Genomic DNA, 11,841 nt, shown 5'->3' with positions numbered 1-11,841 from the left:
GATTAAATTTAAGAGGCAGTCAATGTTATCAAATAATAAACAATTCTAAGATTATACTTTCGTTGCAAGGAACGACAATATTTTGTTTTATTTATATTAATTGAAATTTAAGCTTTTAGTAGAAGTAAGAGACATAAATTAACAGAGAAAAATATCTTCATTTTAGAATTTTAGTGAATATGATAATGTTAAAGAATACTTTAATTTAAGTATATACTGAACTTTGTATATAATAAATTTCTTGTTGTAAGATTAAAATAAAGAAGAGACATGGCTAGAAACAATAGTACGGCTCATGCACTTATGTTGTTGATTACTATTGTAGTGATTAGTAGTTGTGCTTCCGTTGAATTAGATGGCAATATTCATGAATTTCCTTCCAAGAGTAAAAGGCTGAAGGAGTGTATTGCTAAATGCAATCATCGTTATTTGCGTTTGCCTTCTACGTCTTATTCGGAAAAGATTGAAAAGCTTTCAAATTGCATTCGGGAATGTTATGCTACGTATTACAATGTTGGTGTCTATTACTATATGCGGATCTATAGGTAAACGTTTATTCTAATACAGGCTATTTAGTTTTAATTTTTGGCTTGAGATTATTTGGCATTGTGAAGATTTATTATTTGCCATATGTTTTTTTTTTTTTTTTTCCGTGCTTAGACTCTCTTATTTTTCCTTTTGTTCTCCTTAAAGTCTTTGTGACTTTATAGAATTTCTCTCTTTTTGGGATCAAGTAAATCATTTGTTAACGAAATAATCAGAGCAAACAATTAAATTGTTCTTGAAGAATTTTAAATTAAATATTTTATTTCTTAACAAATTTTTATTATTGTGGAAAATTTCGAGATAGTATTGGTTAATTTATAAGGGAGACTAATTTGTTATATAACGATATTTTTTTTATAAAACTAATTATTTTATAATAATTTTTTTAAGAATATATTTGCTCAATCACATACTAAATTTTATTAAAAGCAATGGAAAGACCAATTTATCTGGTGATAGTAATTTTTAGAGATTTTCATAGTACTAAAAATATGTTAAAAATAATCAATTTGGATTAGTCTAATAGTTAGTTTATTGTAAGACTTTCATCATTAGAATATCACGCTTTCGGCTGCGCCATTCTAATAGCGAGAATATTAGGACAGTACAAGAAAAAAGCCTGTCGACACATTTTTTCATGACACACTTTAAAAGTGTGGCTAAAAGTGGTCAATGGCCACGTTTTTATGAGGGTGGTGACTGCTTAGTGAATTGGCCATGCTTTTTTTGGCACGCTTTTTCTCTTTCATGAGAGTAGCGATTGATTAGTGATTTGGCCACGCTTCAAAAGCATGGCCATAGAGGATAACAGGCACGCTTTTGAAGCGTGGTTAGTTTGTTTTGTTACGATCACATTTTTAAAGCGTGCCTATATCCTCTAATTATTTGGGCACCCTAAAAGTGCATAGCGACAGAGTTCCCGCAAAAAAAATTAATTTTCCACCATTTTTTTTCCAAACACTTTAATTTTTTTCATGTTAAACCCTTTAATCCTAAAGAAGCTAAGTGAGAACCCTTTTACTACTCAAGCCATCGAAGACCCAGTCATCTCTCTCAGCCCTTCATCTTCATCACTGTTGAGAACCAATTCATCACTGCTGATGAGAACCCTCGCACCCAGTCCTCTCTCCGAGCCCTCTTTTGCAGCCCTTTATCGCACCCTAGCTCTATCGCAACCTTCTCTCGCACCCTCTCTGTCGCTACCCTTTCTGTCGCAACCCTTGCACCTTCAACACAAGCCTCCTCCTCAAATTCGCAACCCTTGCACCCTCCATCGACACTGCCTTTGTCGACGCACCCTGCATCAACGTGCCTTTCCTCAGCGGTCACTCTCTCTCCCAAACCCTACCACCCATCGACGTTGCCTTTCTCTCGCTCCTCCCTCAATCGTCACTGTTTCTTTGTTTTCCGTAAGTATTTCTTCTCTCTGTTTCTCTGTTCCTATTCCATTATTTTGATTCCCTGGCTATTTCGCTATTCCTGTGTTGCAGTGATGTAAAAATGGAAGTTTAAATATTGACACATGAAAATGGAAGTTCAATTTCTCATCATTCATCAATGTTTTTCTTTGACCCATTTTTCATGGCTTTACAATGAGTTACATGATTTAAATTTCAATTTTTTTAAAAATTTGTTTGTGTTATGTTGATGTTTTCCATTTTCTAAAATCTAAAATTAAAGAATGTGGTGCATTTTTTAATTGGTAATGTGCATTATGGGCGGCTTTTATCTAAATTGAAATTGTGGAAGTGGTTGTTCTTTGAATGGATAATGCGCATAACTGGATTGGAATTTGATCTGAAATTACAATTGGAGAAGGGGCTATGTTTGTAATTGCCTGTATGTGTAATTTAATATGATTTTAGATAGCTAGGCAATTAATTTAGTTGATAAAACTCTACTATCAACTGGAAGTGGAAGTTTGAATGTCGCTAGGAAGGATGTTGAGAATCAATGACATTTCTTTAATTCTCTTTCTAGAAATTCATTTTCGTTTATGTTTGTAAATTTCATGTACGCGGTTGTTGCATGTATAGATATGACATGGCTAATTTGGTTTGAATTTTACTAATATAATACTAATTTTTATTGATTAATTTTTTTAAATGATATTCACATTTTTGTCAATGATTTTTATCGTTTTTGGAGCGCATTAGAGTACATGTAAAAGCATATACCAAGTTTTTTTTAATTTAATAAGAATATAGCCATACTTTAAAAGCGTGGTTAATAGGTTCATTTCTAGGTACATTAAAAAAGTGTAGTTAGATATTCTCCTATCAGCACGCTTTTGAATCGTAGCCAAAACCAACCCAATAGGCATGTTTCTAAAAGCGTGGCTATAGGGTTATACATATAGTCACGCTTTTAAGCATGGCAATAGATGAAAGCGTGGCAAAAAATAAACCTGTCAATAGATGGCAATAGAGTAATTGGCACGCTTACAGATTGACCCTTTTAAAAGTGTGTTGATAGCTCAAAAAACGTGGCAAAAATCTATCGCAACGCTTTTTTTATTTTTCGGCACGCTTTAAAAGCGTGAAAAAAAGGCTAATTTTCTTGTAGTGCGATGACTTAACTATATATAACTATAATAAGTAGAGCCTTTACCTGCAATTCTTAAATGCATCTCAATTTAATCTCATCTCTCATCATAAGCCTAATATGAATCTCACTTTTGTTATAATCCTCAAATCAAAATATCGTTTTTCATCGATAATCTCATAACAAATATAAATCACATCATAATAGTCAACACACTTCCACTTTCTACTCCACACTTTAAATTTCATCGGGTTAGGCTTCGGCGATTACATACGGCTTGCGGGTATAAGGTGTCAAATATAATACTCTAGATTCGAGGTCAAGATTGCAAACTAACTCAAATACAACATAAAAATCTATAGACAACCTCCTATATCTAACTTAAACACATAACCTTTTCTTCATTCAATCTCATCATAACATTATTCAATTATTCACCTTATAGGATAAGAAACCAAACTTTCATAATCCTCAAGTTTAAGCAACATTTACAATAACACTTTTTAGACCTTTTTCTTCTGCAATCAATACCTATCAAACCGCATCCATGTTCAAGCCTAAATCGTATCCATCCTTCCTAACACCCAACAACTCATCAAATATCCAATATTCATCTTAACCATCACATGAATCTCTCGTGTTTTGTTCATCGGATCAATAACAATGGCTTCCAATTGACGGTGACGGGAGCTTCAGTGATAGCGACAAGCCCTACCAGCGGCGGTCGAAGATTCAGAAGTGACGGAAACAAAGCGCGGTGGCGACCTCAACTGGCTCCCTTCTGCGATGGCGATGGTCTTCCATGGTTGTAACCGTGACGACGATAGCAATGGCGGCAGACCTTAGCCGGCGTCGCCCCCTTTTTTCTCTCTTCATCATCGTAGCTCTCTCACTCTATGCATCTCTTCCTAGGGTGTGTGTGTTTTGTGTGCGGCAAAGAGTGTGTGTTAAGGTTAGAAGAGGGTTTTAATTTGGGAATTTGGGTTTGGTAAAAGGGAAAAAGGGTTGTGTAGGACCCTTAATAAAATTAGAGGGTGGAGTAGTAATTTAAAACTAAAATTAACCCAATAAAATTATTTCAAGAACATTATTTGTTTATCTACTTACTGATTAGTTTCAAATAGCTATTCTAATTTAAAATTAGAGATATTCTAATTAATTTTTTCAGTTCATAAAACTAAACCAAAAATTTTAATATTCAAATTAAATTAACAAATCTTCATTATTTTTCAGTTATTAAAACTTTAAATTTTAATTAAGAAAATACTAAAATTATTAATTTCAATTAAGCAAAATATCTAATTAAATAGAATAAGATTCATAATTAATTTAAACTCATTATCATAAAAATTAATTTAAATACCTTCAATAAAAATAATTTCTATAATAAAAAGCTCAATTTAATAAAATAAAACGTAATTTATTCATAATTAAATTTTTCTAACATAAGGGGTGTTACACTCACTAGTTTATTTAAGCAAGTGTCAAGATTTTAATCCAGCATTGTATATGCAGCAATCTATTAATCAGTGACAAACCCTTAAATAAAGTTCAAATCTACAATGGTTAATTCTTGGTCTACCAAGCTAAAAAATACTGTGAAAATCCAAAAAACTTTTGTTAAAGACCAAAGTAGTTAATCTATAATCTGTTAAAAATTATTTTGACTATATTCATTTAAGAGATTATAAGTATTTCAAGTTATTATAAATATTTTTGTTTTATATTTTTTATATAAATATTTTTTATCATAAATACTCTAGGATTTTATAAGCGATGATGTGATCTCAATGAGATATCACTAAGGAAATATATATAAGGCATATATTTACCAATATCTGAGGTATTAAAAGATTACAAAAACAAAACAAACAAGTTCAAAGAGCACAACACACTAGCTAAAAGCAACACCATCTCTCAGCAGAATTCACTCTAATTCATCACTAGGGTTGATCCAGGTAACATAAGTTATCGTATTTCTGGCCTCAGTTTTGGTCAACCAATTTGTAGCATAATTTGCTTCCCTTCGAACAAGATGAAAATGAACCTCCCAAGCCTTGGACAAAAGCTCCTGGAGCTTGAGCACAATATCTGTATCCCCATTTGAATTGTTCTTGGTGATATTGCTCAATACAAAATAAGCATCTAAATCTGTCTCACAGATAACACACTTGCATTCAGCTTTCTAAGCCAACATTAGTCTCTACCAGGCTACCAACAATTCACAACGATAAGTAGGCCAAAAAGAAAAAGCGCCAAAAGAGCCCAGCAGCCATCTCCCTTTATCATCCCTCAATACACATCCAAATAATCCAACCAATTGAGCTTCATGAAAGACACTTGCATCACAGTTGACCTTGAACTTGAACATGTTATTAGGGGGAGGCTCCCTCTGATAACTCCAATCAATATTCATGATGATGGGGCAAATATTTTGCAAGGAATTCAACTCATAGTTCAAGCTTCTAGATAGCATTGCCACCTTCTTCTCTGACCAAGACTCACCAAGGTTAAACACCTCTTAGAACTGATGCCTCTATATCCACCAAATTCATACCATGATAAGACAATCCTTTCTTGAAATACTATGCTTAACCCATGAAGAGAAGTCAAGCATTCCGTTAAGATCATTAATAAAGGAATATAATATGTTCTAGACAGCTTTGGCTCTATCATTGTGGATAAAGAATCGATTTTGACTTATCTCTGCAATACTGGCAAATATCACTTGAAGATAAATTTTGATTGAACCAAAACACTTCGATAGGAACAATATTCTGGATGGACAACCACAAGAAGAAATTGATCTTCTCAAGGATAAAGATCTTCCATAATCAGTTCTAGCCTTCACTCTCATTCCTCTGGTATTTCCTTTTCACCAGCCAAGGTAACCACTTCTGGTAGTGTAATCCTCAGTTAAGGCAGCTTTTCAAACCCACCCCAGGCCATATAGTTGTGACTAGGAACGAGAAACTCAGCCAAAGTCAATTTGACATGATGGGGTAAGGGAGAATAAAGCTTACTAAAATTCCATCTACAGTTATGGATAACATCAACAATTGAAAGTTGGACGTTTGTAATAGGCACATAAGGGAGGAAGTCTGCATGCTTACCCAAAGGTAACGACTGATCGAACCACAAGGATTGGTCTGAATTGCCACAACACCACACAAAACCCTCTATTAAAGGCCTTTATCACACTTTTCCAAACATACGAGGCTCTGTAAGAAACTTCAAAACCTCTACCATTTGAGAAATACTTGCTGGATCAGAGTTGGACCCATAATTTATCTTTATAGTGTAGAAGTTGCCAAACAAAATTTTCGAGAAGGACAATATTCACACACTAAGAGTTTCTCACCTTGAGACTTCCGTATTTTTTCAGGGTCACTACCTTTGTCGACTTCACAAAAGATAATCCTCTCCCATCCACCTAATCTTTCCATCCACCTAATCTTTCCAAAGAAATTGTTGCATCACCGAATCAATTTTTTCACATGCATAAGAGGAAAATTAAGAGACGTGCATTTCATAAGCTAGAATGGATGTCAATACCGACTTAACTAAACACAACCTTCTTGCCTTATTAAGTAGTCGACCTTTCCAGCTAGCTAATCTTCCTTAAATCTTCTTAATAACCTCTTGCACTACCTTTTTTTCCGCTTTATCATGGCCAATGTTAACCCTAGATATTTTCCCAGATTTTGAGTAAAGTGGATTTGAGAAATCCTCGACAATACCTCTTTCCTCTGTTGTGTGACATTCTTAGAACGTTGCGCCTTAGACTTGGCCAGATTAACTTTCAAACCAAAAACCTTGGTAAAAAGCTTTAGAACTTGCATGACCATGTCAACCTGAAACCTGGTTGCCTTGCAGAAAAGGAAAAGGTCATCAGCGAACGTATGATGAGAAATCCTGAGCCCACCTTTGGAAATAGCAACAGTTACCCAAGACCCATTTGACACATAGTAAGATATAAGGCATGCCAATTGTTCGATACATAGCACAAAGAGGTACAGGGACAACAAGTCACCTTGCCTCAGACTTCTCTGAGGATTAAAATTTTGTAATCTCTCACCATTCCATAAGATCGAAAGAAAAAAATAGCAAACGCATCCCATGATCAGACTAATAATGTTGTGCAGAGAGCTAAAACTTTTAAGAGTATGGTGAAAAAATCTCTAATATACCCTATTATATGTCTTCTCAAAGTCTATTTTAAAGGCAATGGTTTCTTTCCTAGACTTGATCTTACGCATGAAGTTGAAGATCTTCTAGACAACGATAATTTTCTTGATCTTAACCAGAACCTTTATTATAATTTTATATATGATATTGCACAAACTTATAAGCCTAAATTCCCTTATGACTGTCGAGTTATCCACTTTCGGAATAAGAATGATAAGGATCTCAAATATAGATGCATCTAAGACCTTTCCTGCAAAAATTTTACATATAATCTTTCAAACATCAGTTCCAATTACTTTCCAATATTTCTTTAAAAAAAAACCGCTGAAAATCCATCCAATCCAGGACTTTTAAAAGAACTCATCTCTGTAACAACTCTCCTCACTCCATCAACCAAAACCGATTAATATGCTTCTCAACTTATATTAACCAATATGATACAAGTAAAAAAGACAAATGAAATATAATAAGTATATATCAAAATATTTGCCAATCACCTATATATGATATTAAAAATATTATTTGTACATTAAAATAAGTTATTATTTATTTGTGTATAAATATATATGTGTAACTTAATTTATTTTTAATATACATTTTATATTTTTATGTGTATCTTATATTAATAGTTTATTTTAGTGACTAATTTTAGTATATATCTAACATGGGTGATATGACATACAAATGCAAATTTCAAAAGATATGGCAAACATTGAATTTTATTTAGATGTAGTTTTGTTAACATATCAAATATATTTCAAAAGTTTTAGACTTTATTTTGCTAACGTTCCTGTTGGATTTTAATTTTGGTGAATTTTACCCAACCTTCTTTAAATTAGAGGGTAAATTATCTCTTATGACATATTTTTTTATTATTAATTAAAATAAAATTAATTGACTTATCATAATTAATTTAAACTCTTAATCTAACCTAAATTTTGTTAATTTAATTAATTAATCATGATCTAACTTTTTTTGTAAATTATAAAAATTATTAAAACATTTAAAATTAATAATGATGTAAATTACCCTATCACTGGACTATTTAATTCGTTCATCCTTTCACATCAAAATCTTAATATATATGATCTTGTGATAAGTTATTTTACTTAGGACTCATCATATTATTAGTAGAGAGTAGTGTGTGAATCACAACAATAGTGCTAATTTTATCTTATTATCCTCATCATCAACTCGATGGATAGTATAGTAAAACGTGAAGTTGATGCAATTTGAGGTTAAATTACAGCATAATCACATTATTCATTGTTTAAATCAATTTTTGGGGGGAGGGAGAATTGAAATTGGAAAATTTTTGTTTAAATCAGTGATGTAACTTTTGTTATAAAAATTTCATTTCATTTCATTTCATTTAATAATAAAAACATATGTTATAAGAAATAATTTATCCTCTAATTTAAAGAAGATCGGATAGAATTTACTTTTAATTTTTTACGGGGTTTTTTTCTTAATGAGTTATAATCTATATGCGTCAAGCTTTGTTAATCATTAGTGAATTTAGTTTTAGAAATTAGAGTTTAGTTGAGATAATTGTTTATTTATTATGAATTCATTCTATTTGAAATTTTTTAAATAATCTCAAATTAGATAGCGAAATATTTGAACACTTTCATATCTAACTTCGAAGCAACTCATGATTCAAATTATTTTATGCAGACGCCGTGCGGATGAGATCACGTTGTAGTAAGGCTCAAGGTGGCGCTATGATATAGATGATACATAAGGTGATATTGATGTGGCCTATTATTGTGGCATTATGATGATAAATGACGTGATTTATACTAACGATAACGACCTATCATGACATTGTGATGACAATTGAGATTAGAATAATGGTAGGAACCAAAAGGGTATTAGTAAAAAATTAGTTAAATATTTTTGAGTGAATCTAAAATTTTTACGAGTTAATATATATGGATGTTTTTTCTGCTAAATATTGGAATGTTTCTTTTTCATACTAAATGGATTTTTTTTATATATTTTTCGAATTTCTTTGTATTACAAATGTGAATGTCTCTATTTCTTTGAGAATTTCATAATTTTTTTTAAATTTTATAGGTATTTAATTATTTTTCCTAAAATATAACTGAATATTTCTTTTGTTAAGTATAAAAATGTTTTTTTTTCATATTAAATGAATATTTTTTTAATAACATCCGTAATGCCCCACTTCATACTCCCTAAAAACACAACCTTCAGAATCTACACTCTCCCTTCAACTATGACCAAGATGATCCAATATTCCAACCGGCTTCATAGGCTTCCTATGCACCAATTCCCTGCGCCGCAACGCAGTGCAAGTCCCTGGACCTCTCCGAGTGCCGTAATAGAATCTGCCTCCAAACAACAATGAAGGAGACTATTATGGTCCGCTCCGTTTCAGTCTCCAATGTAGCCATCGGCTGCGGCCACAACAACGAAGGCTTGTTCGTCGGAGCTGCTGGCTTTCTCGGTCTCGGAGACGGCCCATTGTCTTTTTTGCCTCCATGGCTTCTCAGGCTGTCCTCCCGCCCTCGAAATCACCGTCGCCTTAGGGTTGAGTTCAAGTTTAACTCCAACTGCAACGGCGGCTCCGGTAACACATCTGGTTTGCGAAAGAAAAGCAGTTCTTGTCGACGGTGGCGAATCCGACGAACCAGATGTCGGTGATAGAAGAGGAGTGGGTCGCAATGGGAAGGTGGAGAGGACCTGACGGTGAGAGAAAGGGGTCTGTGTGTGTGATTGTTGGAAGTGAATAGGTTAATGTGAGAGAGAAAATGAAAATTTTTATAAGTTTTAATTAGGTTGATCTAATCAATTTTAAATTTTTTAAATTTTGAATTTAAAAAGTTTAAAATTAATTAATTATTAATATAAATTATTGTGGTTTTATTTAGGCAGGTAATAATTTATTATGCATCAAAATCTAATATTTTTGTCACAATGAAGAGAAGATTTTTTTTTCTATCATAAAAAAGAAGAGAATATTTTTTTATATTTTTTTATTTTAAAGGATGAACTAATAAATTAGAAATTAATATAACTTGTAACGGCAAAGCTTTGAATTGATAAAATTAATAAAATTTGCGGTAAAGATCAGAGACGATAAATATAGATCCTGAATATAAAATGATTTAATTAAAATTTGTTGGAAAAAATAAATTACATAAAATATAATGTAAATTTCACATAATTAACGAATAATTAATTAATAAATTAATTATTAATAAAAAAATTTAAAAATTGAATTTTATAGTTTAATGAAATAAAATTAATTAAAATATGAATTTTGACACAAATTTTAAAAATTTGGACCAAATAAATCGAACTGATCGGACTGAATCTAAACCGAACCTAAGACCCAACTCAATCCAGCCCGCACTTAACGAACTCAGCCTCCTTTCCCTTTTTTATTCTCATTTCACGCTGGAACTTGGTAATGACGGGGAAGAACAAAAGAAAACACAAAACCCTTGAATTGAATTTAAATCCACATAAATCTCAACTCCGAGCTCCGATCGTCATACCGTTTGGAGCCACGCATTTATCACGTCGAACTTTATAAAGTCCAGTAACCAATTTGGTAAAGAAGTGGCAATGTCACTCTCAGTTTGCTCTTCTACAATTTAAAAAATTTAATGTTTTGAGTGTTGAGAATTGTGGTTAATTTGATATTTTAGGAATAAATTAGCTTGGGAAATTAGCGGGTTTTTGGTTTTTTATATGTAATATATAATGTCTTGTGAAAATTTATGTTAGACGACTTAGGATAAGTTGAATTATGAGTTTGGAGCATGTTTAGTGATTTAGTTGATAATATATGTAGAATTGATGATGTTTGATTAGATTAATGAATCATGATGTGAATGTGATTGTGGTTGGAGAAATAGATTGATGAATGATGATTTGATGGCGATAAATGAGAATAATGATTAAGGGTATATGAATATTGATAAATTGTGAATTTTGTTTGTATAATTGAGAAGTTTTGGAATAAACATGATTAAATTGAGGTATCGATGGTTGTGATAGGATATGAGTTGTGTTGGATTTGGTTGGTGTCATTTTGAGTGCTAAAAGTTTGATTTTGGTAAAAATAGAGGTTTGAGATTTGTTGAGAAAAACTAATTTTTGACCAAACTTCGACAAATCATAACTCGGCTTCCAGATCCTCAAACTTTTCCAAACTTGTATTAAATGAAAATTGTGCTCGTGAAGTTTACGCCATTCAAAGAATGGATGAAAAACGATTTTTAGCGAAAAAGTTATGCATGTCGAAAGTTTGGTGTATAAAATGAAATTTTGCATCACTTAACAATTTTTAGCCATTCTGTAGAACTCGCGTACGTGAGCATACACGCGACGCGGGTATTCCATTCTGTTAAAATTAGTATCCCCGCGGGAGTGTGCATGCATGCGTACACGGGACCCTGTTTTTCAGCAACTTGAGTTTTGTGATTTAAACATGATTTTGAACCTCTAAACCTCTATTTCTACTCTCCAAGACCTTAGAATTTAGTTGTAATGATAGTGAAGGGGGTTGAATTATGAAGGGGTGGTAAC

General features: G+C 32.4%; 1 protein-coding gene across 1 annotated transcript; it reads left to right on the top strand.

The window, feature by feature from the left end:
- The first annotated feature begins 244 nt into the window (after positions 1-244).
- Positions 245-9,259, top strand: LOC107458625 (uncharacterized). Its single transcript, XM_016076840.3, has 2 exons — positions 245-545; positions 8,956-9,259. The coding sequence occupies exons 1-2, from the start codon at positions 271-273 to the stop codon at positions 8,981-8,983; spliced, it is 303 nt and encodes a 100-aa protein (XP_015932326.1). The 5' UTR covers positions 245-270; the 3' UTR covers positions 8,984-9,259.
- Positions 9,260-11,841: the final 2,582 nt, after the last annotated feature.

Source organism: Arachis duranensis, chromosome 7, assembly GCF_000817695.3.
Source record: "Arachis duranensis cultivar V14167 chromosome 7, aradu.V14167.gnm2.J7QH, whole genome shotgun sequence".
Taxonomy (NCBI): domain Eukaryota; kingdom Viridiplantae; phylum Streptophyta; class Magnoliopsida; order Fabales; family Fabaceae; genus Arachis; species Arachis duranensis.
The sequence above is the reverse complement of the archived record's forward strand: the minus strand, read 5'-3'. Positions and strand labels throughout refer to the sequence as shown.

Coding starts and splice junctions, on each gene's coding strand:
- LOC107458625 (XM_016076840.3), top strand. CDS start 271: ATGGCTAGAAACAATAGTACGGCTCATGCACTTATGTTGTTGATTACT. Junction 546..8,955: donor TACTATATGCGGATCTATAG/GTAAACGTTTAT, acceptor TATTTTATGCAG/ACGCCGTGCGGATGAGATCA.